The sequence below is a fragment of the Alligator mississippiensis genome, chromosome 3, assembly GCF_030867095.1.
Source record: "Alligator mississippiensis isolate rAllMis1 chromosome 3, rAllMis1, whole genome shotgun sequence".
Classification (NCBI taxonomy): domain Eukaryota; kingdom Metazoa; phylum Chordata; order Crocodylia; family Alligatoridae; genus Alligator; species Alligator mississippiensis.
In genome coordinates, this window is record NC_081826.1 from 300,895,782 (window position 1) to 300,921,941 (window position 26,160).

General features: G+C 51.3%; 1 protein-coding gene across 1 annotated transcript; it reads right to left on the reverse strand.

Annotated features, from left to right (window-relative positions):
* Nucleotides 1-25,881, reverse strand: VCP (valosin containing protein). Its single transcript, XM_014605386.3, has 17 exons — nt 25,770-25,881; nt 21,629-21,740; nt 21,037-21,209; nt 17,868-18,010; nt 15,183-15,313; nt 12,208-12,339; nt 11,661-11,763; nt 8,895-9,028; nt 8,481-8,616; nt 7,120-7,232; nt 6,279-6,443; nt 6,039-6,161; nt 4,480-4,692; nt 3,713-4,021; nt 2,236-2,391; nt 943-1,097; nt 1-444 (listed from the first exon to the last, which is right to left on the reverse strand). The coding sequence occupies exons 1-17, from the start codon at nt 25,784-25,786 to the stop codon at nt 339-341; spliced, it is 2,421 nt and encodes an 806-aa protein (XP_014460872.1). The 5' UTR covers nt 25,787-25,881; the 3' UTR covers nt 1-338.
* Nucleotides 25,882-26,160: the final 279 nt, after the last annotated feature.

Consider the following 26,160-nt stretch of genomic DNA (forward strand, 5'->3'; position numbering starts at 1 on the left):
TAGAATTTTCTGGGATTTTTATTCTTTTTTTATTCTTTTTGTGGGTTTATACAGGCTAGCGTTGCACCCATTGCTAAAGCTGCTGATTCTGCCACGTACACTAGAACAGAAATTTCTCAGAAATTAAGTCAGTTCCCCTCCTCGTTAATTCACCGCCTGTCTCCCAAACCAACACCGGTTTGCATCGTATCCTGCTCGCAACACGCACCTCCCCTGTGCAACGTCTGACCGCAGCTACTGTTCTGACTGAGGAATGAAGAAGCCGAGAGTCCATTGAACGGTGGAATTTCCCTGTACAACGTGGCCTGGGTGGGGTTTGGTCCACGGAGGACAGCGTGTTACCCGTAGAGGTCATCATCGTTGTCTTCGCTGTACACGTTGCCGCCGCTGCCACCTCCCGTGCCTTGGCTTGGGCCAGCGCCTCCCTGGTTACCGGATGGGAACCTACCAGGGAGGAAGAGAAGAGACTGCTTAGGTTCTTCCTAGAAGCACAGCCCTTACCTCTACCCAAATCCTAGGCTCCGAGCCACAGAACACTACATTGCCGGCAAGCAAGAGAGACCTGAGTTGCTGCTGATCCTGCCTGCCTCAAGAGCAGGGTCCTGTAGCAGCCTCATCCCAAACAAGCCCCCAGCACAGCCCCTGCCATGGGCACAGTTTAACGGTACCGGGCCAGCATGGGAAACAAGAGCACTGTAACCAGATTCAACAGTGAGGGAGGACAGGTGGAACAGAATCACTGAACCATAGAAAATTAGGATTGGAAAGGACTGTACGAAGTCACCTAGTCCAATCCCCTGCTCAAAGCAGGACCAGCTCCAACTAATGCCCTCGCCCAAGCCAGGCCCAGCTGAAGAGAAGAGCTACATGCAGCTGTGTCTGAAGCATCCGTCTCTGGGAGCCCTGCTATGTGCCCGCACGCCCTGGGCCCTTCGCTCTTACCTGAAGCTGCCGAAGCCACGGCTCTGCTGTAGAGTCTGTGCAAACATCTCGTATTTCCTGATGTCGTTGTCGCTGACGGAGCGGCGAGCGAAGCGCATGGCCTCCTCAAAGTGGTCTCTGCGGATCTCAGGGACAGGGTCATCCTCCTCCACTTCCTGGAACAGAGCAAGAATAGAAGCATGGCTCATCCCCAGCCCAGGCACCTGCTGCAAGCAATGCTTCCTCTCCAGCCTCCCAAGCACCCCTTTCAGGTCAGCACTATGATCCAGGGAAAGGGAGGGACTGGAGAGGGGATGTAGCAGCAGAGAAGGGAACGCCCCCCTGGAAGTCAGGGAACAGTCCCCTTGGCAGACATCCTGCCTGGGTCACGGGGGAAGCCTACCCTGCCCACCGCTGCAAGAACAAAGGCACCATCCATGCTGACCTCATGGGCTGCTCAGAGTGAGGCACTGCCACCCTGAACAGCATGAACCCAGACAAGGAGAAATGCAAAGTGCTGCACCTAGGGAGGAAAAATGTCCAGCACGCCTACAGCCTAGGGAATGACCTGCTGGGGGGCACAGAGGTGGAAAGGGATCTTGGAGTCCTAGTGGACTCCAAGATGAACATGAGCCGGCAGTGTGACGAAGCCATCAGAAAAGCCAATGGCACTTTATCGTGCATCAGCAGATGCATGACGAATAGGTCCAGGGAGGTGATACTTGCCCTCTATCGGGCGTTGGTCAGACCACAGTTTGAGTACTGCATGCAATTCTGGGCGCCGCACTTCAAGAGAGATGCGGATAACCTGGAGAGGGTCCAGAGAAGGGCAACTCGTATGGTTAAGGGCCTGCAGACGAAGCCCTACGAGGAGAGACTAGAGAACCTGGACCTTTTCAACCTCCGCAAGAAAAGGTTGAGAGGCGACCTTGTGGCTGCCTATAAGTTCATCACGGGGGCACAGAAGGGAATTGGTGAGGATTTATTCACCAAGGCGCCCCTGGGGGTTACAAGAAACAATGGCCACAAGCTAGCAGAGAGCAGATTTAGACTGGACATTAGGAAGAACTTTTTCACAGTTCGAGTGGCCAAGGTCTGGAACAGGCTCCCAAAGGAGGTGGTGCTCTCCCCTACCCTGGGGGTCTTCAAGAGGAGGTTAGATGAGTATCTAGCTGGGGTCATCTAGACCCAGCACTCTTTCCTGCCTATGCAGGGGGTCGGACTCGATGATCTATTGAGGTCCCTTCCGACCCTAGCATCTATGAATCTAAGCTCAGCATCCCACCCCAGAGGGGCTCAGTCAGCTGCACTCACCATGGCCGAGGGGTTGGTCTGCCTCTCGCGCTCCCGCCGGATCTCGCTCTCGATGGACTCACGGATGGCCAGTTTGCAGGCACGCTGGCAGATCTCTGTCAGGTCAGCTCCGGAAAAACCGTTGGTCATCTTAGCCAGGAACTCCAGATCCACGTCCTGCAGAGAACATGGCAGGTCTCCTTCACATGCTACATTCCCTGGTAAGACCGAGGATCTGCCACAGGTCCTGAAGACAGCCAGCTGCCTGCCTACAATTGGACTGGGGCTGGAAAGTAAACTTTACCACTTGGCCACCTCCCTGTGTGCCCACTAAACTTGCATCTGCAGGCACAAGTCCCTCTGCAGTACCCACTCTGGAGGGAAAGGCAGGCTGCATGGGGGCTCTGTTCAGAGGGCAGCACCAGAGGTTGAATCTGTACGATGTTGATGGCCTCTTACAGCAAAACATCTGGGGCACTGGCTCACGGTGCAATGGTAACACAACAGTCAAGCTCCAGGGGAGCATGGAAGCCCCATTCAGTCCCAGAACGCATCCTCAGAGCAATACCCTGCCCTGCCTTGCTCCAAGGACCTGTCTGCACTCTCAGCAGCAACGATGCTCCTGAATGAACGCCGGAGGACTGCCAAGAACACAGGACCTCTGTGAGTTGAGGGTAAAACAGTGAGAGATCCCAATGAGGGTCTGACATGTTTCATGTGCCTGGGGCAGGGATGGCAGCTCTGCCGTCTCCTGCATGATCCTGTGAGGCTATTTCATCAATTATTGTTGTGACTTTTCATTCATCTGCCAGTCCCTCCCCATCACGTCTTCATTTTCATTTATCAACCATTTTCCTTCAACCTAGATCAGGGGTGCTTAACCCCTCAGGCCACGGCCACAGCCTCCAGCACTGAGTCATCTGGCATGTGGGGCTTCCCACAGGTCCAAAAATTTGGGGGTGGGGGAGTGGTGGCAATGCTCCCTGACTGCCAAATTTCTAGACGTGTGGGGAGCCCTGTGGGCTCGATAGCATGGCCCAGAGTGCTCAACTGGGGACACCGAGTGGTGCAGTCGAAACTTGGCATGTGGGGAAGATCCGGGCATGCAGGGCCAGGTGTGGGCAGCACAAGGCCCCAGTGCCCAATCCTGGCATGCAGGGGCCAGACGAGGCTGTGCTGGGCCCAATCCAGGGCACAGACTGGTCCCACGCCGCTCACCTGGCCCCAAGAGCCAAAAGATTGAGCACCGCTGATCCAGATGGATCTCCTTCCCTTTCCCAGACTGCACTGGGTAGGTTTCACCGCTGCTTGGGGCAGAGGCTGCAGCTCTTCAGTGATGGGTTAGGAACAATCAGTCCTTTAATGATGCGCAGCTCATCCCAAGGAGTCAAATTCAAACCTCCTCCCCACCTCCAGTTTCCCTCTCCCCCCACCCTTGCCGAGTGTGCCTCCTCCAGGAATCAACAAGAGAACGTCTAGCACAGAGCTCAGAACTTGCCTTGGCAACAGGTGACTTCCTCAGGTTGGCCTTAAGGATAGCAACCCGGGACTTCTCGTCAGGCAGGGGGATGTAGATGAGCTGATCCAGGCGGCCAGGACGCAGGATGGCTGGATCGATGATGTCTGGCCTGTTGGTGGCACCGATGATGAAGACGTTCTTCTTGGTGGACATGCCATCCATTTCGGTCAGGATCTGATTAATGACACGGTCTGCAGCGCCGCCACCATCCCCAATGTTCCCGCCTCGGGCCTTTGCAATGGAGTCCAGCTCATCAAAGAAGAGCACACAGGGAGCTGCTTGGCGGGCCTGCAAAGGCAAATGCACATGGACCCTCAATGCCTTGCACTGCAAGTACCAGAACCATACTAAGCAGCCCCTGACCGTAAGGAACATGCCAGGCACACTGGAGTGCTGCTAGGCCTAACAGTGGTGCAGAGCTGCTCTGGGACCTCCCGTGAAGCAGTGGCTAACAAGATACCTCATGACAGAGCTGTGGGGGACTGAGAGCCTTCCACAACACTGGGTCCTTATTCCACATCACTACAACATCTGAGCATCTATCGTGCAATTGGCACAGGCTCAGGTGGGACCAGAAGAAAACCAGTTAGAGATGGACTCTTACTGCAGGGAAGCTGGCCCACTCTCTGTCAGGATAGCAGCTCCCGCTCACACCAGGCTGTGTGACAACAGTCAGCCAACCCTGGAGCCACAGGCTGGGCGATACTCTGGGGAGCGCACACAGGGTCGAGAGCAAAGCCACTTACCTTGTCAAAGATCTCGCGCACGTTGGCCTCGGATTCGCCAAACCACATGGTGAGCAGCTCGGGCCCCTTGATGGAGATGAAGTTTGCCTGGCATTCATTGGCAATGGCTTTAGCCAGCAGTGTCTTACCACAGCCAGGGGGCCCATAGAACAGGACCCCTTTGGAGGGAGTCATGCCGAATTTGAGGAATTTGTCTGGGTGCTCCACAGGGTACTAAAGGAGGGAGAAAACTCGGTTGAGTCCTGGCTGTATAACAAGCCAAGCCAGATCCTGCCCTGGACCCTGTTGGCTGGGAGGTCTAAAAGCTGGTTTCCTTTAGAGTTTTCAAGCCAATGTCTCAAGAAGGTGAAGCATCACTGGGCCCTGGACAACCCTGGAAACTTCTCGTGTATGCACTGCCTGGGTAGCAAGCAGGGCAAGCTCCATGCGCACCGCAGCCTGCTCTTGGGCTGCAAGCCTGCCTGCAGAGCCACTAAAAACTTAAGAGGGAAAGTGCACTCCACCCTGGCCATCTATTCTGAGACGGCCAGAGTGCCTGAACTGGGAACATCCACCTGCAAGAGCAGATGGCTCCATCTCACTTCAGACACAACCAATGCTAGAATATGGACTTTAAAGCCAGAGAAGCACAGGCAAGAGATGTCAGGTGCTTTTAACAAGAGGACAGTGACATTTCCTCAGCATCAGTCTCAGTGACGGCATCCTGCAACTGAAGGCAGTGGCATGTGGGAGATCCTGACTTCGGGACTGGCACAAAAGTCAGGAACAATATTTTTCATGAGATGCTGGAAAATTCTTGGCGACTCGCCTGCCTGCTCTGCAAACACAGGTACAAAGCTCCTGAATACTTCACATGCCCTGCCAGTCCAAGAGCTGAGAACAGGCACTTGGGACATAACGACTGTGCCTACACTGAGATTCTGCATCAGAGAACACAGCAAGAACCCCAGTGACCCCCTCCAACCAACATCTCTCTCCCTGCCAGCACCCAAGACTCCTACTGAGAAGCACCAGTCGAGTCAACCAGCTCTGCACAGGCTGAATTGTTACGTGGATAGGAAACTGTAGGAAGTTTAGAGTCAAGTGAAAGGAAGCCAGTAACAGACGAAAACCTGTGGTGGGGAAGTGGCCTGTGGGATTGATCTTTAGTCAGGAGCTATTTTTAGGAAGGCAGAAGCACAGCAGAAAACCAATTAAAACAGCTCACTGGGACTACAGGGGCAAGGGTTCAAGCCTCACCTCAGGACTTGTGCCAAAGCCCATCCACAGCTGTGACCAGGTACTTGGTCATGCAGCCTGAGGACAGCGAGGCAGTCATACATGCTGCTAGGCACACGTTTCTGCATCACCGGCTACAGAAACTGGCGGGTCTTAACCACACTAGCCTGATGGAGCTGCTAAGCTAGTGGGCTATCCAAGCCTGTTTCACTTATTGTTATTTATAGGTAACTTTCTTCCTTCACAGCTGATATAGGGACCTTTGTAGACCCTTTAAATGAGCAATTAAAACAAGGACCTGGTCTGTCTCTCTCACACACATGCGCACCTCCCCGCCTTACCTGTACAAGCTCCTGGAGTTCTCTCTTGACATCCTCTAGGCCACCAATATCCTCCCAGGTAACTTGGGGCACTTCAACTACTGTCTCCCGCAGAGCTGAGGGGTTGCTCTGGCTCAGAGCCCACTAACACAGACAAAAAGAGGGTTGTGTGAATTCTAGCACACTGCATTCACTGGCTCCAAGCAGGCAATGAGCAGACACAGATTTATCAAGAAAGAAAGCTGAGCATCTCTGTATTACCCTGAAGTCATCCATGGTGACAGCCAAGGAGTTCATTACTTCAGCATCAATGGTTTCGTCTTCCAGGTCTATGAGATCCATCTTCTTCCTGATGGCCTGAAGAGCAGCTTCTGAGCAGAGAGCAGCTAAGTCAGCACCGACGTGGCCGTGGGTCTCGTTGGCCACCTGAAAGCCAAGCATCAGCCGTGACTCACAGAAATATAAAAGGGAACCCTTCACAATGGCAGAGTTTGTGCTCATCTTCTAGCCACCAATGCAATCAGTAGGAAATGCCATAGAACAGGCAGGACAGGACAGGAACTTTGCTGCTCTCTTGTCAATGAGATGAGCCTGTATCACCCTGTTCAGGAGAGAGAGTGGCTCTGACAGAAGAGGCAGGAAAGAAATCTAGAACTGGTAAATATGAGTTCTAAAATGACAGCCTTGAAGACTGGAGTGATCTGTTCCCCGGACTGATAGAATGGCCAGTGCGCTTACCACAAACACCAGGCCCACCCAAACATTCAGATCGCTCCATCTTATGTGGCCCTTCTGATTCTTGGCATCTTATGGGACAGCCAAAATGGTAAAACCCGAGGTTAGTGTCAAGATGCTCCTTGAATCAGGTGACTGCAGATTCATTTCATACAGCTCTGGCATGGCCCTCCTCTCACCCACATCCACAGTGGCTCTTGGCCATACCACTGCTGCTAGTGACCAAAGATTCCCCACATACCCCTTCCTGCCCTGCCAAATAATGACTGTCACACACCAGAACTGCTACAGCTCATCTGTTGCTCATCCACAGGCTCCTGAGTGTCTGTGCTCGCACAGATACGTTCCCAGGAAACACGTTACTAACCTGCTCCAAATCCACATCATCAGCCAGCTTCATGTTCTTTGTGTGGATCTGCAGGATCTCCAGGCGTCCCGTGGCATCAGGGATACCGATATCTACCTCTCTGTCAAAGCGACCTGGGGAGCACAACATGCACACTGACATCTCTGGAACCAGGCAAGTACCAGTTCCTGCCTTCCCTTTCTTCAGCCTCACTGAAGAGCATGCCAGGGCCAGACACCTCTTCCAAGAAACCCAGCACTTGGATACCTACAGCAAGAGATGCTACAGAGAATCCTGGCAATTTGAGAAGGAGGAACTCAGCCAGTCAGGGGAAGTGAGAATATGGGTCTAATTAGACAGAGGACAACAGAACAGAGGGGAATTATGAAACCTAGCAACAGTCCTCTGAAGTCCAACAGCCCAACTTATACGTAGGTGAAGGTAAGTCTTCCCTTTACCCATTTCTTTTATTGCAACCTGTGTATATACAGCACAGGCAGGAAACACATACACACTCAGAAGCAGACTGAAGTCTCTCAGAACTCTCTGGAGTGCCAATCATGGGGTATCACAGCTGCGCACGCTTAGTGTTACACAGCCTGACAGAAAAGGGCTCTTGATTTGACTGGTACCACTGCAGTAAGAATTAGGGCAAACGCAGGCCCCAATTCCAACCAATCATCAGAACTGCTTGCTCAGCAGGCTAGTTATGCATTTAACTGGCCATCAGCCCATTCAAGTTCCAGCAGTCTGCAATGCAGAATTATACAAGCTGCACCTCCTAAATGGACATTCATTCTTGGCACCAGGTGAGGAAACCAGGCCTGAAATTCCCCAGCCATGTCCCAGCATTTCATTTTAAGACAGGGCAATTTGAAGGCTACTGCTCTAGTTGGGGCTGGTCCCGCTTTGAGCTGGGGGCTAGACTAGATGTGACCTCCCAAGGTCCCTTCCCACCTGAATTTTCTATGTTCTATGATTCTAAATTAAGGATCCATCCTTAAAGTTGCTGCCCAGCCACAGCGGTCTATCAAGCATCCTCAGGGTTTCTGGCTAATACTGTTTGGAAGTAAACAGTCAGGGAAGATGAGGTCACAACAGAGAGGCCAGGCCCTAACATGGGATTTGCTGTCATTAAGGCATTTGGCAACCTCCTCCATTTATTACCTTCCAGCAGAGATTATGCTATGAAATGCTGGAATAAAGCAGCTGAGTTTGAAGTGAGGCACTGAACAGGTGTGTGAGCAAGCTGGTAAATCACACCCACAACAGCATCTGGCATTTGAGCTGCTGATCAATCCTTTCGTGCTCCCAACAAGAGAATGTGCAAGCAACAAGCTGTAACAAAGCAACGGACAACAAAAAGGTTCAAGGCCAGTTACCAAATCGCCTGAGGGCTGGGTCAATGCTGTTAGGTCTGTTGGTCGCTGCCATAACAATCACATGTGCTCTCTGTTTCAGGCCATCCATCAGAGTCAGCAGCTGAGACACTATGCGGCGTTCCACCTCTCCATGTGTCTACCAAGAAAAAGAGCAAACGGCAATTACAAGAGACCAGACGCAAATGATCCTGCAACACCATCCTGTGTAGCAGCTGCCCTAGAGCAGATGTTAGCAGAATCCTCACGCTCCTAGGAAGAAGCCTGCTCTTGTGTGCCCATCCAAGTCTGTGATTCTTTCTCACTCTGACTGAAACCCAAGCAGGAGGTTAGGGTGTTGCATTTACACCGCATTCAGATACCAAGTGTCAGCCCAGCTGTCGTTAGCCAGGCACTGCAGAAAGGGGACTCATTTACCTTCTCTCTCTTTGGAGCAATGGCATCCAGTTCGTCAATGAAGATGATGGCAGGAGCGTTCTTTTCGGCTTCTTCAAAGGCTTTCCTCAGGTTGCTCTCAGACTCTCCAGCCAGCTTGCTCATAATCTCAGGACCTGCACGAGAGAAACAAGATGATATCACTTGGGATAGGAGACAACCAGCCACCGCGACATACAACCAGATCATTCATTCCACTGAGAAAAGGCCAAGACTCATCTGCAAGGATTCTGCACCTTTTTTTAAAACAAATTGGAGATGGTGAAGACCAGGATTTTTCCCTGAATCTGCAGCAACATCCAAGAAAGCGGCACTGCTTTCAGCCAGGAAAATCCCAAACCAGCTAACTACACTCTATTTGAATAAGAGATACTAACTTTCCTTTCTCCTTGATGTCCCCCTCTCCCCTCTTTTGGACTCCCTGTGATGGCACTGAAGATGGCACCGATTAGAAGAAAAGTGACCAACCTACAAGGTAGAAGGCAGGGTAGATTTGCACCTTATAAATGAACTGAATCAGAGCTGCCTACAACTTCAAGGCAACAGCTCGTGATAGCCTGCTCTCTGCACATCCGCTCTTAGCGTCTGACAAAGTGAGCTGATGCTCACAAAAGTTTACACACTTCTGATTCAGTTAGCTTATAAGGTGCAAATCTACCTTGCCTTCTGCCTGACTGCACACTAACATGGCTACTTACCGCTCTAGACATAATACTACAAGGTCAAGAAATTGATGGGAGAAGAAGAGGAATCAAACACGGGTGTTTTCCAACTGCATGGTTTGCACGACAAAGGTCAGGTTTCTTTTCTTTAGGCTCCTAAAACAAACGAATTTCTAAAACACATCTTCCTTTGTACACTGAGCAGACTTCAACAAGGACAGCCCTCTTGTAAACACCTGAATCCCAGCAGGCTATTGTTCCCCTGAGAAGGGGAGGGAAGGAGACAAGGTCTCCTGAGACAGCGGAAAGTGTTCCAGACTCGCCGTTCGGGTTCTACCACGACAGCAGGGCTGCAACGGCTCCCCAAGACGGAATGTTCTTCAGAGATCGCCAAGAATTTCCTGGTTAAAACAAAGGAACTGGCAGCTGCGAGTGGAGGAAGATACAGCGTGCAGGCAGGTGCCAAGCATGCCTCACTTCTACTGCTCTCTCAGTGCACCCTCCTATCTTACAGCAGCACCCCGCTCTGTTTGGGACTCACAAAGCCATCACCCGCTAAGCAGGACAGGACAGCAGCAACATGCCTCTAGGGCAGTGGCTCTCAACCTAGACGACTCTAGACCAGTAGGTTCCCAGCCTTTTTGGTACCATGACCCATTTGTAAACATCTCTGGCCAGTCCCAACCCAGTAAATAGTTTAAGTAGAAAACAGCCCCCTGGCCCTGCCAGTGCCCCTCACTCCTGACCTGCTGCCCCCCACCCCCCAGTATGTGGGGCAGGGAGTGGGCGTGTGGGGTATGGGGAGCGCGAAGCAGCCCCTTGCAGGCTGGAACCCAGTTGCTCATGTTTTTAAAAGAGAATCCAGTTTTAGGGTTTGTTCATGACTCTTTCGTATATTCTTGTGACCTGCTTTTGGGTCACGACTCACGGGTTGAAAAATACTGCTCTAGGCACTCCCTTGGAAAATGCCAGCTCTTAGTTTTCACTCTTTTTTGACTACAGAAACACGACAGAGTAGCCTTTCTGCTGCAAAGAAGTCAGAAAGATCACAACTATGGATTTCAAACAGAAAGCTCTGGGTTTATCTTGTGAATCTTGTTTGCAAACCTAATGGTGCTAAAAAAGATCTAAAGGCACCCTAGAGTGCCATGGCAGCTTGGTTGAGAATCAGTGCAATAGAGAAAGGGCTGGTGCTGTGCCGATAAACCCTCAGCACCTAGACTGGGTAGGTTTATCACATGTACCCAAAGGATTTTAAAGTTTAAATATTCTGGACCTTAAAAAGAAGTTGAGTGCAGACTCAGACTGGGGCTGTTTCCCCCACATTGCCCCTCATACAGCATGGCACCTTCTCCTGCTCTCACTCTCAGGACAATTTGAAGTAATCTGTGAAAAAGCTACAGTCCTAAGCCCAAGGAAAAGATAAGACTGAGCAAAGAGAAAGATCTGACCATTACCAGGACATCGTTGGATATAAACCATGCACCACAGCCCACACAGATATGGGCCTTTGGTGATCACGTTAAGGGATTTAATTAGAAGTTTTGCCCCTTTCATTAGTGCATGAAGCTCTAATTACAGTCCTGGGGAAAGCGCCTCCTAGTGGAAGTTGAGTGAAGCAAGAACAACTCCCCGCATCGAGAACAAACTCGGAGAACAGCCAGACAGCGACTTATGAACACCTCCTGAATGCCACCGCTAGCAGAAGCTAGGGCTCCCTCCAGACGTGTTCCAGAGCTGGGTGTCTGAGTCCCAACCCTCCCACACTTGCTACCAACACCCTCAGGCAGACGGAAAAAAACTGGACTCATGGATGAAGAGTTGGGTGCCCTCAATCCAAACAGTCTTATAATTCTTATCCACAAGATTTTAGACCGCTCTAAGCTGACACTCCTGAGATTTCCAGCTGAGAAGCCTCCAGAGATATGTCTGAAACAGGTAAGAAAACACTTCAGCTGAGGTGGGTCTACTCTGCTAAGGGCACTTCACAAGCAGCTTCATTGCCTCCTGTTACCCAGAGCCAGACGGATGTTTCCTGTGACCAGCATAAAGGAGTTTTTGGGCATAAGACATTCCTGCCACTTACCATTGATCAGGAAGAAGAAAGCTCCGGTTTCATTGGCCACTGCACGAGCAATCAGGGTTTTACCAGTGCCAGGGGGACCATACAGCAGTATCCCACGGGGAGGCTGAGGGCAAGAAGGGGCTGGGTTAGTAAGCTAATTTTAAACTTAGAACCTGAAGGGTATTTGGAGAATGCTTCAGAGCTCTGATGCAAGCTCGTGCAACAGTAATGGGCCGTCATCAGCACTCCTAAAATCCTTCAAAACCAGGGCTGGAAGGATGTTAATGCTGCACAGAAACAAAAGGCTGCCTACTAATTAGCTGGGCTCTTCAAAGCAAAGCACTGCCCTTCCAACCAGTCCACAGAGGGACAAGCACTGGGCCACAAGCTACAGTTCCAGCTTGTTATTGTGTCAGAAACCCTAGGGTCCTGCAGAGGATGCCCTGAACCCCCACAAGCAGCATGAAAGGTCACAGACTACCCACTCACCGAGCCTACTGGCAGGACCGAAGAAGAGACTGGCAGTACAAAGTGAGTCACAGACATGCGGAGCTAGCAACATATTTACCTTCACACCAATGGCCTTGAAGAGAGCAGGGTGTCTGAGAGGAAGCTCTACCATCTCCTTGATCTGAGCTAGCTGCTTCCTGCAGCCTCCAATGTCATCGTAGCCCACTTCATTCAATGACTCCTCCTCATCCTGCCAGGAGGGAAAATAATTAGTGCCTAAGGGAAACAAGAGTTGTTCAGTCTCCGTAGCCAGCCAGGCCCCAGGAATCACCAGTGAGACTAGAGCTGTGGTTCTCAACCTTTTTAGACTCAGGGCACCCCTCCATAATGTCTGTGAATTGAGCAGCACCCCATTTCTAAAACTAGCTTGTTTATTTTCCCAGCTCAGCCAAAGCGTACGCTCAAGAGGAGGAGAGAGAAAGGGCTTCACGGACGTCTTCAAGACCAACTTGAAAAAATGCAACTTCCACATCAACTCGTGAGAGACTATCGCCTGGGACCATCCCAAATGGAGGAAGAGTTTGTCGCAAGGAGCTCAGCACTTTGAAGCCTCACAATGACAACAGGAGATGGAAAAGTGGGAGTGGTAGAAACAGCATGTCGTGGACCAAATCAGGAATCCAGATGCTATCCACCCCACGCAGAAACATGTGCTTGAGTTGCAGAAGAACCTGGCAATCCTGGATTGGCCGTCAGCCACCTTCGGACCCACAGATAAGGCAAGCATGGGAGACAATCATCCTCAATCACGAGGGATTGCCAATGACAATTTCTAAAATTAGCTTATGTATTACAGTGTTTGCCTCCCCAGCCCCTCTGCAAGAAGAGGGGTAAATGGCCAGGCCTGTACTCATCTCGTACTGCACAACACCCTTGAAATGATCTGGCCTCTCAGGGTGCCCCCTCACCCTGGTTGAGAATCACTGGACTAGAGGCTTACCAGAGAAATAAGATTGGGGCACTTAAGGGCTCCCAGCTCCAAGACTCCCTCTCTGACCTTGTCCAAGTCAATGTCTCTGACTGCAGAACAGGGAGAGCCGGCACCCACTTACCCCACATGGGCAGCGCAAGGACCAACTACTCTGACTGGCTTCAAGAGGAAAATGCCCTAAGTAGCATTTGGCCCAAACTCCCAACTCCCTGAACAGGCACCTTCTCAGTGCAGGGGTCAGAGGCGACTCGCACCCTTCCTTTCATCACTCACCATGGATGCTGCTACTAACCAGGCACAGAACAGCAGAAGATTGAGAAGCCAACTCCAGCTTTAACTGTCCTGCCCCACCAGCTCACTTCCCTTCCCCAGACACAGATCTGTACATAAAGCCCCCGGCCTTCCCACACTTAGAGCACAGTCCCGACCCGAGGTGTACGTTGCTTCAGTGGGCCACAGAGGTAGTCGCCAGAGGCAGCATCAAGACAGGAATTGGCTGAACACTTAGATTTTATACCACCACCCTGTCCTCTACCATGCTGCCATAAGCCCCAGTATCCCAGCTCCTGATCTAGGTCCACACCAGGGCAGCAGTGTGTCCCAGCACAGATGTGCCCAGGGACCTCACCTACCCACTCCAAACCTACCCATATGCTGGTGAGGCCTCTCCAGAATCATTGCCAGAGATTGCTCTCAAGCAGGCTGAAGACCATGGTCTCGAGAGCAGCCACTGACAAATACCCTGGAATAGTTTTGCCAGCTGGTTTCCAGGTCTGGAGTGTGCAAGCAGGAACATTCGTGCTGGGCCACACTGCTCCTGTGGTGCAGACAAACCTGTGGTGCGAACACAACACAAGCATCACCGAGTCTCACAGCTGGAACATTTGCAGCAAGGATTATTCTGGGATTATTCCTGCCTGGCAGAGCACAAAGATCAGCTCTGCACCAAGTACAGGCCAAGTGGGTCCATAGTACAACGTCAAAGCAAAGTAAGGCCTAACAACACACTTTACTGCTGGAGGCAGATGTCCAAACAATTCCAAAACTTCAGGTAACTTTTTAAGCACTGGTGGGAAGGCACCTATTAATTTTGCCTCTCTCATCGCCTGTTTGGCCTCCCTAAGCAGATGATCATTGCTAACTTTCATGAGTAGGCACATGCCAAGGATCAGCTACTATTCAAGGAGTATGACACAGCACTCAGTGCCTTGGCTAGCAGGCAATTAGCTCCTTATTTGCAACATCTTACTAATTCTCACACACTTGTGGAAGGCAAAGACACCAAATACTGCTGATGAGTACAGCCAGCTGTGACTAACACCCCTCAGCCCACTGTTCAGAAACCACACACTGTTGATGGCATCATCGCAAGTCTCTGTACTCAGCCCTCCTTATTTATCATATCTGGACATATATGCAGCAGACAGCTGAGCGAGTGAGTGAACATGGGCACTATCAAGAGTGAATGCTCACACTCCAAATTCTCAGTACCTGCAATGGTGCTTGCCTGATGAAAGCCAGGTCCACCTGCCTACCACCTTCACACTTGCTACCCTCTATGCAGAAATGCCAAGACGTTCAGGAGTGACTTGAGATTCTGAGAATCTTGGACTTTGGATGCCCAACTCAAAAGGGGGCCAATTACAGGAAGTGCTGAGCATACCAAAGATCAGGCCCCTTCCAAAGCACCTCAAGTTTGGAGCTTAAAAATATTTTTTTGAAGTCTTTTCTTAAGGTCCATAATTTGTTTCTTTCCCCAAGAGGAAGAGAGGGGAATCTGGCCATTCAAATTGGGTGTGCCATGTGCTAGGGGCAACTAGAAGTTTTGAACCAGAAGATCTATTAAGCACTGCCACGTGCATGGTCATTATCAGATGTGCCACAGCAAAGTGCAGAATCTCACAGCAAACTTAACCATATAAACACCACCTCCCTACAGAAAGGAGATCAAGGAAGAACATGCCCCTAGCAGCTTATGCCCCCAAACTGGATTTATCAATAGCCACTGAATGTGCTCACAGCTCCCCAGGGTTCCTCCATGAACAGGTTTTCTGCTGCAGAAAGGATAAGTGGGAAGGATCTTATGCCAGGACTCAGCTCACCTCTCGTTTGATGGGCTCCCCTTCGCAATGGATCACGGTATCTGGAGCCACTATGCAATAAGGGCTGGGGTCTGTCTCCACCACTTTGAACTCCACTGCACGCATCCCTCCACGCACCAGGAAGATGTCCCCTGTAAGAAGTACCACGCCTCAGTACCACATACCAGCCAGTAAGCAGTGTCAACCCTCACACCACCCCCACCAGCACCAGTCCCAGGGAGGGCACACAGGACAGAGGTTGCTTAGACCAGAAAGCACAAAGGAACCTGTAGCTACCAGTTGCCAATGCTGTGTTGATTCCAAATGCAGCATGCTCCACAGCTGTCACAGCTCCAATCTGCCTCCTGCTTGGTTAATGTTCCCATAATTTGGAGCAGGAACATGGGTGAAAGGCAGAGGAGAGAAGCATTTTCTGCTTAGAAGATGCCAAAACCCCCTGTCCAGATGAGGTCCAGGTAGAGTCTGCACCCTGATTTCTGTGTGATGGCAGACTGTAGCCTGCCAGCTCCCAAGGTGAAGACTACAGTTCCCCAGCACAGCTACCTGGCCATGCAAGATCCAACTTGGGAACTAAAGGATGGGCAGCCACAAGAGGAAATAAGGGACAGCTGCATCAAGACTGAAAGCGTCAACCCAACTGATGGCCAGTGGAAAGCTGAAGAGAAGCCAACACATTTGGCTTCAAAAACCATCTGAAAGGAGCTGACTCCATCTAAGGGCCAGGATCCAACCCCCCAAAAAGGCTGGACTCTTCCTGGAGGGAGCCAACCCAACCAATATATACTATAACTATAACTTTTGACCCTGGCGGCAATACAAGCGACTACCGAAAGTTGAGGTTCAGGTGTGGAAGTGCCTCCTTACTACCACTCTCCTGCCTACCCATCTCCCTAGGCCCCCACCTCATCCTCCTTTATTGTCAACACTAAGGGCATAGGTATACAAGGTTTGCAAGATAGGGTGTGGATTTACAGCAGGGTAGCTATTCTGTGGTAAATGCCAGTATGCACACTCTTCCTCTGTGCTAAATGCAAGGTAGCTGCTCCATTCATTGAGGAAAAAGCTCCTTGCATGTAGTAAGAGCATACCCACTGACATTAACCACGGAGGAATTGATGTGCTATAACCCCAGCCTACCTCTCATGAGCAAGCATAAGCAGGCATGCCCTCAGCATGTGAGAGAAGACAGCCTCTGGATCTTCTCTCCTTCCTCACCACCAACCAGGGAAAAGGAAACTCCTGGCCAGAAAAGGGAACTTTCCTGCTTCAGCTTAGCTGTATGCAGTGCTTACTGCATTTAACCTAACTGGCCAGATTCCTTGGTAGGGGGGTATTCTCCTCTCCACTTCCCTGGCCTGGACTCTTCATCGATTCTAAGGCCAGAAGAGACTGTGGAGATAGTCAAACCTGACTCCTGAGCAGCGCAGGCAACACGGTGTCTGGAATCCATTCTGGCGTAGCCAGAGAAGATCCAAAGACACCCAACCCTGACTGAAATTTCCCTTGGAGAGCATCCCCTACGGCATTAGCATCCCATACAGATGGAGAGTCCCCTGGTGAGTTCATTCAACCATGACAGCCTTTCACTTAAAAAGTGCACACCTTATTACTAGTCTGACTTGTTGAATCTCAACCCTCTGCTACTGGATCCAGTTATACTTTGTTCTGTTAAAGTGAAGAACCATCTGTTTATCAAATTTTTATCCTGCCAGTGGCATTTATAGATTTCATGACACATGAAAGCCATGTCATGATTCCCCTGGCTCTTCAACAAACCTCCTTCAAATTATCAAGTGTAGATACTAGATCTGGATACCATATCAAAAACCAAACAGAGTAAGAAAACCTGCTTGCATGATACCCCTGTTCATACATCTAAGGACCACATCAGATGCCTCAGCCAAAGCTTCGCACTGGCAGCTCATGTCAACCTCAGCTCCACTATGACTACATCTTTAAGAATTATTTTCCCCAGGGCGGAGGCCCCGCTCTCTGAAGCATGGCTTCCATTTCTTGCTCCGAGAGGCATGACTTTATATTTAGTTATACTGACACATCCTAGTTTTTAACATGCACCTTACAAGGGCTCATGACCTCACTGCATTTATCTACCACTCCCCAAGTCTCTGGGTCATCCAAACTTTTGAGGTTACGCTTTCTTCCAGGTCATTAACAAGCAAAGGGCCAAGAACCAGTCTCTGGGGGACCTCACTAGAAAAACACCAACTCCATTAATGAGTCCACTGAACTCTATTAGTTTCCCAGCATTTAATGATTGGCATATGGATTTCATGTCTGAATTGAGATGTCACGTGGTTCCAAGTCAAATGCTTTAGGCAAGTCTATTCCACCAACACTATTCCCTTCCACAACCAAACCTGTAACCCCTGAAACAGTATGTTATCGTGACAAGACTTTCCTGCCCACCTCACTTCATATTTTTATGATCCTCTCCTGCCCTGGGCATCGGCATTTGGACAACAGCACACACACTGTAACTGAGGGCATAACTCATGGAAACCAGATAAGAAATTGCACACCTAGTCACAGAGATGCCCCTCAGAGTCGCATCCCACCCCCCCCTACGTACGTATACAACCAGGCTTTTCGGCATTAGAGCTTTTCTCCTTGCTGTCAGTCTCACTCCTTTTTTGCCCCCAGGATGTTAGCAGCATGGGCCATTACCTTTTCTGATCGGTCTATATGCTTCCAGGAAGTATGGCTTAAGGTAGACCTCAAACAGATTTCCTGTGATCCCCTCTACTGTGTCGTCGATTGGCAGCACATGGATGCGTTTGCCGTACTTCACATCTGGGCAAGGCTGGATGCTGAAATGCAAGCAGACTGGTAAGCTATACTGCTTGTTTTACCTGCAGGGCTTGGGAAGGACCTTTGAGGCCTTGAACCAGACACAAGTACAACAAAGGGACCGACCCCAAGGCCCTGGTGAGAACTATGGGCAACACAGGAGGAGGAGAGAACTTTGCCAACATGGAGGACCATGTCCCCCTTCCCATTTTTGCCTCCACAAGCTCTGGCTTTCACTTTGCTCCCTTTCCTCCACTCCTTGCCACCTTTAGTACCTTGTAGAGGTGCACCTATATACTGGTCCATATCGTATCGGCACCAATAAAAGGAAAACTGACGTTATCAGCAATCAGCTTTTTTTGGCTGATGTGCCCGATAATGTCACCAACAAATGCCATGTGCATGTGCACATGCGCAGCATACATGCAGACAGGAACACACCTCGGCAGCTTGGAGAGCAGTATCTGGTGAGGAAGTATGTGGAGGGGAAGGGGCAGACTGAGGTCCCCACAGTGAGGGAATGGGACTGGGGCAGGAGCACTACTCCAGCCGCTGCACACCCCCCCAGGGGACGCGTGGGGGGTATGTGCCCCCCAGATCCATGTGGGGCAAGGGCAGGCTGCAACAGCCTCTTCCTGACGATGAGGATGGGCCAGGGCTGCACTCGGGGCGGGCAGCAGCGCTGAGAGGAGGGGGTATGGCAAATTTCAGTGTGGCTGTAGCCCTCCCTGTAGCCCCCTCTTGCATCGCCGCTGCCCACCTCAAACATAGCTCTGGCCCAGCCCCTGTACTGGGAAGACACTGGCACAGCCCTGGGCCTATCTTCACCCCATGCACAGATCTGGGGGGCACATGCTCCCCATACCTCCCCTGGGGTGCATGCAGCAGCACGAGCCCCCCACACCAAACTGCCTGTGGCTCCATCCCACACCTCACCCCACTCTGACTGTGCAGTGCCTGCCCCAGCCCCATTTCCTCGCTCACCGCAGGGGGCCTCGATCTGCCCCTATCATGCCCCTTCCCCCCAAACAGACTGACCAGCTGGACACTGTTCTCCAAGCTGCCAGGCTGCATATAGGCAATTGGATTGGTATCAGCTGACATGGCTGGTTAATAACTGGCCATTGCTATAGGCCCTAAAAAAATATCTTTATCAGTGCACCCCTAGAACCTTGACTGTTGGGAGAGCCGAGCTTCTTGCTCTTCCTCCACAGGCTCCTTCCCAAGCAGCAGACTAAAGGGATCTGATCCCATCCCTAGTTATCCATTTGTGCATTCTGAGCAAGGGATACTCACCAGCTACTGTGCGTCAACAGCAGCAACAGACCAGATTATAAAGGAGCAAAGAATGGGGCTGATGGAAACTCCTCCCCTCCTCATCCCCCCTCCAACACCAGAGAGCTGAGTCCCCGCTGCTAACCTTGACAAAAGCATCTGCAGCGCTGTGAAACCAAGATCCTAGTTTCTAGTAATCAGCTAGTAACCAGATACTTAACAATCTGACTTGGAGGGAAGCTCATAGATAGAACATTAGTGTTTGCCCAAGCCTTTCCAAACCTTGCTGTACTCTACATTCTTAATGTTCTTTACCAAATATTTGATAGCTTCTTGTACTCATTTAACCTCTATTTTAGAGAGGATTTAAGCTGAATAGTGAAGGAAAAGATCAAGTGCCACAGAGGAGGAAAAACTGTAGAGACAGTGAATCAGGAAATGAACAATGTGTGAATCAAGATTACAGCAGAGGCAAGGCTATAGTAAGACATGCAACAAGCAATTTACAAGCAAAGGAAATCAGCAAGGAAAAATCTGAGTCATAGAGAAGTAAGACTGGAAGGGACCTCCAGAGGTCACCTAGCCCAACCCCTGCCTGAGGCAGGATCAGCCCTGTCCAAACCTCAATACCAAGGAGGATTCAAAGCTGCCACACAGTTAAGGACAAAGCATCAAGTAGAGCCACTGCACAGGGCCTAAGGTGGTACTAAATGGTCTAACACAACAGATTAGCTGCCAAGACACAGAAGATTTGGAAGTTTAGGAGATGAACGAACTGATGGGGAAGGCACTGGCTTTTGAAAAAGTGCCAAACCATGATCACCCTTCTCCAACTGCACTGTTCTGACCATGACAAACTCCTATTTCCTCTGCTCCGTGAACTTTGGAGGACATTTGTTTTGCAGAGCTTGAGAAATACTCAAGACTTCATGCCTGAAAATCCTGTGAAAGCAGCAGGAGTTTCAAGGTTCCCTCAAACATTTCTAAAGGGAATTAGGAACACTGAAGCAGCAGCAGCCAACAGCCTGCAGAGCACGTTGCTGTGCTTCCAGCTCTCTGGTCAACATCGGATTGCTGCCTACGCTACATGGCATTGTGCTTCTCTGGCCCACTTTGCAAGTCAAGCATCAGGGCTTCCACAGCATCTCTGCCAGAGTTACAACCCCTTCAATTAAAACTGGAATGAACTTGATATCTTGTCTTATTTTCACCATTAAAGCAATTTGTTTTACATGTGCATCAGCTTTGAAAATGAGAACAGATTAGCAGTTGCTTTCACTTTCATTTCACAGGTGCTTCTATTGCTGAATCGCATGTACAAGCTCAGGGCTTGAACTACAGACTTTGTAAAGGAAATGATGACATTTGTAAACCACTCCTCAGTGAACAATCATTAAGATTTTTATAAATGATAGACTGTTTAAAACCTGGTGTGGTGTGATGTGATGGTTAACCTTTAAATTTTAGAAGAGAAATTTCCCGTGGGGGGGTGGAGTTTTCAAACCATGTAAGAGGTACGATTTGTGTTCCCGAGCCATGTATGCAAGTTTCAAAAAAGGAAGATACCAGCTGCATTATACAGATCTGAAGAGCCAGCAGCGTGGTTTAAAGTCAACCAAATTAAAACCTCAGCCACAGGATGTGCTCTAAGAGACCCTGTGTACTTAGTGAAGCCTCACCCTCGGTTACTGACCAAATTAGCACGAAGCCAGCTAAACAAACTGCTTAGCTAATGCATGAGGATGCACCATGCTGGCAAAGGAGCCCTCACCTGATCACATCACCCAGGCGCACTCGCAGGTTGTTGCGAACCACCCTATTCATGCGAATCTTCTCATCTGAGCAGGTATCATCTGACAGGACAATGCAGACTGCCTCTCTCCTCTTCTTTCCTTTTAACAAAACAGTGTCTCCTCTGAACAGCTGCAATTCATCCATTTTTGCCTGTGAACAATGACAACATTAGAGTAAGCAGGAATGTAATGGTCTGAGAGAGAAAACAACCGGATTTAAGTGTTACATCTTGACAGTGAAGGTGCTGAACGAGTCATGAAGTGCCACAGGACACACTATGGCAGGCCAACTGCCAACCCTGAAGCTGGGCCAGGCCTTCTGTTCGACTGACCACTAGCATTATTTCTAGAATCACAATATTTGATCAAAACGCTTACAGACAAGAAGACAGTTCCTTTTCATTTCTACCCAGCACCACTCAAGTGTTGTTTCCCCTTAAGCTTTCGTGCCATTTTACATGGAGCAAACCCATGCTCAACCCCTCTCACCAAATACTCAGTTTCAGACCAAAATACACAGACATAATTCACATATCAAGTACATAATTTTTTGCTTTATGTGACACATACCTGGGACAGCGATACAACGCTGTTGTCCTCATTGATGGCTTCATCGACAATTAACCGATTGGGCCTGTTCTTCTGCTTCAGAATTGCAGTTGATAAGTCATCTCCTTTAGAACTGGAAAGGAAAACACAGGACTCTTTAGCTTGGACACGGCTCCTCCTTTTCTAGCCATACTCTACTTTGCTTTCCTTGTTCTATACAAGCTATAAACTCTTCTTGTTACTTTGCCTGTTAGAAGTTACACTGGTTTTTGAAAGGCAAAGAGCAATACCATTTACAGGGTAACCAATGCAAGAGGTATGCCAAGAACATCTTCTATATGAAAATTATTTCAGGGACTATATTAGCCTGGAACTAAAACAGCTACGAAGACAGTTAAGAAAATGGGTACAGCTCAGTAAAATGTTCCTGACTGGAATGTATTTGCCTAAAAACAAAGGTATTGTAGCAAGATTAACATTTGCAATGACATGTAAAGGGAATACCATGGGTGCAGCCAACCGGGTAGAACCCATTTGGTCACAAATCCCAGCTGAAGAGGAGTTACAGGACAATGCTACAGTTCACCAAACTGGATGAGGACTGGAGCTTAGCTTGGGGAAGGCTAGCAAATATAGCAGAAATGTTTATGTATCGCAAGTGTCCACGAAAACAGCAAAAGCTTCCTTGCAGCATTCACTTGCACCTTAGAGAAAGGGAAATGAAACCAACTACTTCATTTGTCCTGTCCAAACTGAGTGAGCTGAAAAGCAGGAGGGCCAAAAAAGGGTGAAACAGTAGATTTATAAAGTGCTTTTGTTTCACGTTATAATGCATCCAGCAAAAGATACTTGACTAAAAGAGAAAGGAATCTGAATCCATGCTCTGGAGAAGGTTGCAGAAGTTTCAGGCAGTTCTGGGACAAGAACAGGGCAGGATTTTAATGCTGTGTTGTTAAATGTGTGGCTGACGCCTCTGGATGGTTCAGAGATACCATAAATGAGTGAGCAATGATATTATGCACAGCCTGGCTTGGTTCCAATAAAAGGCCTCCCCAAAGTAACACACTTTAGCCGAGGGTTGGAGCCCAGGTTTTTACTGGACCAGGAGGATGGCTGCAGACAAGTCCATTAGGGGGAAATGAAAGCTTGGCGAGCCCCAGGCTGGAGGGGAGGAGGCGGAGGGCAGCAGGCAGGTGCGGGGCGGAGGAGTGCTGCCTGGGGAAGACCCGTTGCTTTGGTTTGCAGGCTCAGGGGCTCTTTTGGAGATATTTTACTGCGACAGACAGGTGCGAGGTCTCCGGAGAGTCACACCAATGCGATGATGAAGCAGATAACGAATGAGGTAGTGACCCCCTACCCTGATGCTTCAGAAAGACTCTCACAGGATGAACATGAAGGCAGCTGGCCCATCTAGAAACAGTTTGGGAAGCTGGCCTGAGCAAAGCATTAGGAAGTAAGAGGCAGGACTCAGCAAGGAGAAAGGGGCAGAGCTATTCTAAAAGGAAAAACCCTACTGAACCAGGAAGCAGGAGCCTCTGTGTGGGCAGCTCTGGACAAGTCACTTTTCCCAGAGCGTGTTTCGGCTCCTTCATAACTGGATTGCTCCTCTCAACTCTCCAGGTAAGGGAGGAGTGTCAACGCGCTGCTCTGAACCTGCCACACACGATTCCCAGACAGACGTTCATTAGAAATAGGGAGGCTGCTGGTTGTGACTGTAGATGGGACTGATTGCAGCAGCAGCCCACCCAGGCAGTCCTGACCATCGTAACACAGCGAAACAAGAAACCCAAGATGTGCAAGCTACGGAGCCAGCTAAGCTCATCAGGTGAAGCAACAGGTGAGCTAATGAGATGCAGGCTCTCCATGAGCCACACCTCCTCTGGAGGATGGGAAGTTCAGAGCGGCTAAACTTTAGAGCCACGAACTTGATGGAGCCAAGAGAGATCCTGTAAGTCAGAAACCAAAGAAGCTCGCTGTGGTACTGAGGCGATCGATGGCAAGCCTCAGGCTGGCTAATGGAGAGCGCTGCGAAGTGACATCACCGCAGGGAACAAAGCCAGCACAAGTTCTGCAACAGAAGGGATACAGTCCTCTCCAACCAGGGAGGAGTCCTGAATGCAAGTCATGCCCCCCCTGTACAGAGCACGTACACTCGAGGACCCTCTGATACGACTCGATCTACTGGAGCAACCCAAGGCACCACTGCAAATCACAGCCTGTCTCTTAGGACACAAAGGCTGGCTGCGGGGGTCTGGGGTTGGTACTGTGGGGCCGGCATCGCGTATACGTTACAAAAACAGAAAAGGAAACAGGCAGCGAGTTGAAGCTCAGAGACAAGACAGCGATGAGAAATGAAAAACTTGGGAAGGATTGTGAGAAGGCTCAAGTATCATTCAGCGCACCGGGGGTTGAGCAACACGCTGGCAGGTGACACCTAACTTGAGTCAACATGAGCTAATTCATCAGAGGAAGAGAGTTTTCACACTGAAGGACTTTGAACTTGCACAATCCAGAGAGAAGAGACGCTACCAGCCAGACGAAGCAGGTTACGGGGCGCACGGCAGCTCACACAGCGAGCGAAAGGCTTGGGTGCACTAACAGTTGGAGAGGATGCCAAATGCTGGCACGTGTTCATCCAGACGAACGGGGCCAGCTGCAAGCCACCTCAGCTCAGAAATGCGGTGGAGGATGAATGGGCGCACAGAAAGGAAGTGAGAAGTCAGGCGGGTCGCATCATGGCTTCTTGCGAAAGTGAAAACGTTGCTTCACCCAGAGAGGAGAATCAGAGGGACCGAGAGCTTGACAGCTCCAAAAAGCCCCGTGCCGACGCACGAATCGTCGCTTTCTTTTCTCGTGGAGGCCTGCGACAGGCGTGCCGTTTTGGTTTTAGAGATGCGTAGGTCCGAAGCGTAGCGCGCACGGCACGCGCCCATCCCTCTCCCTAGCGCCGTCCAGGGGTCCGGCCGTAACCCCCCGAGCGGCGCAGTCCAACCAGTGCCCGATCCCAGCTCTGGGCAGAACGGTCCCAGCCCTAAACCCCGCGTTTCCCCATTCAGAGACCCCCGTCCCTTCCTTTACAAGGGAAGCTCTGTCTGCCAAAAAGAGAAGGGGAAAAAAAAAAGACTTAACGATGATGCCGCCGATCATCTGCCCCGTGGTAAAGCTGTTGCTTTACCCCGTAGGTGACGCAACCCAGGCTGCGCTGCGGTACGGTTCGCAGCGCGACCACGTGCGGGGGACACAAGAGACGTTTCCAGCGCCGGTCGGCCGGTCTCCTGACAGCGACGTCGCCCGGCGAACGGAGACGGGACAACGTCGTATCCGAGCCGGCGGAGGCCGGCTTTCCGTAACGAACCTGACACGAGTTTCGACCTCTCCGTGCCGGTAAACCGTTTCGCATCGACCGATTCGACCGCATCGCTCCCGCCGGGCGCCCGTTCGCTGCTCCACGGAGAAGGCTATATTTACACAAACACCGCGCACGCGACGCGGCTTCCCCCCCGAAGCTGGTCTAGGGGCGCCGGCCGGGCGAACCCCTAACATTTATTGAAGTCCGAGGACCAAAGCGGGGCTCGAACGGCAGCCTGCTGGGGGGCTGCAAAGAGCGCGGCGCGGCGCGGGACAGGACAGGGGAGCAATGGGCTTCGGCTGCAGCAAGGAAAGTCGAGGTTAAATGAGGAAGGGGTTTCCCCCGAGGAGGGGTGCAGGCTCCACCCTTGGGGGGGTTGAGGCCCCGGCAGACAAAGGAGGATGAGTTGGAGCAGGGGGGTGGCTTCAGCGTGGGCCAAAACCATCCCTTGCACCCCCCAGGAAGCAGGAGCAGGCTCAGGCCGTGGGACACGCACACCAGGCCAAGGCCTAGGCCGCACGCCCCTCCCCCACCTGGGGGCGGAGCAGCGCCGGGCCCGCCCCCCCTCCCGGGCCTGCATGACACAGCGGGATCGGGCCCAGGCCTCGGCCCTCGCTACGCATGCGCGGGGCCCCTCGGAACGGGGTGCAGGGAGGGGGGAGTGCGCATGCGCGCGGGCCCCCTAGAACGGGGTGCGGGGGAAGTACGCATGCGCGGGGGCCCCTCAGAACGGGGTGCGCGTGGCAGTGCGCATGCGCGGGGGCCCCTCAGAATGGGGCGCGGGGAGAGGCCTAGGGGTGGCCCTGCACTCACTCGGATCCCGAGGCCATGGCGGCGGTGGCGGGCGGCGGCAGGCAGGGATGGGCTCGGGCTCTGGCGGCGGCAGCTGCGGGCGCTCGGCTCTGACTGCGCCTCAGCGCCGACTCATCGGCGGGGGAAGCTCCGCCCGCCGCAGTCTGCCTAGCAACCGGCGGCCGCGCCCAATCGGAAATTCGGGGCCGGGGCGCCTCCGCCAATGGGAAAAAAGAGCCAATCATCCAACGGCTCCCGGTCCCGCGCCGCCAATGGGTGCGCGCGGAGCCAGGTGCGTTGTTCTGCCCGGCAACGCGGCGCGGATCGGCCAATGGGAAAAATGCGCCAATGGGAAAAATCGGCCCGTGGGGGCCGCCCTTTTCGTCATTCTGCCTAGTGAGCCCCGCTCCAT

Bases quoted from the DNA above. Each gene is read 5' to 3' on its own strand.
- VCP (XM_014605386.3), bottom strand. The intron at 8,617-8,894 runs GTAAATGAGTCC...TTTTCTTGGTAG, and splicing joins TTGCTCCAAAGAGAGAGAAG to ACACATGGAGAGGTGGAACG. The intron at 6,162-6,278 runs GTAATACAGAGA...TGTCTGTGTTAG, and splicing joins TCACCATGGATGACTTCAGG to TGGGCTCTGAGCCAGAGCAA.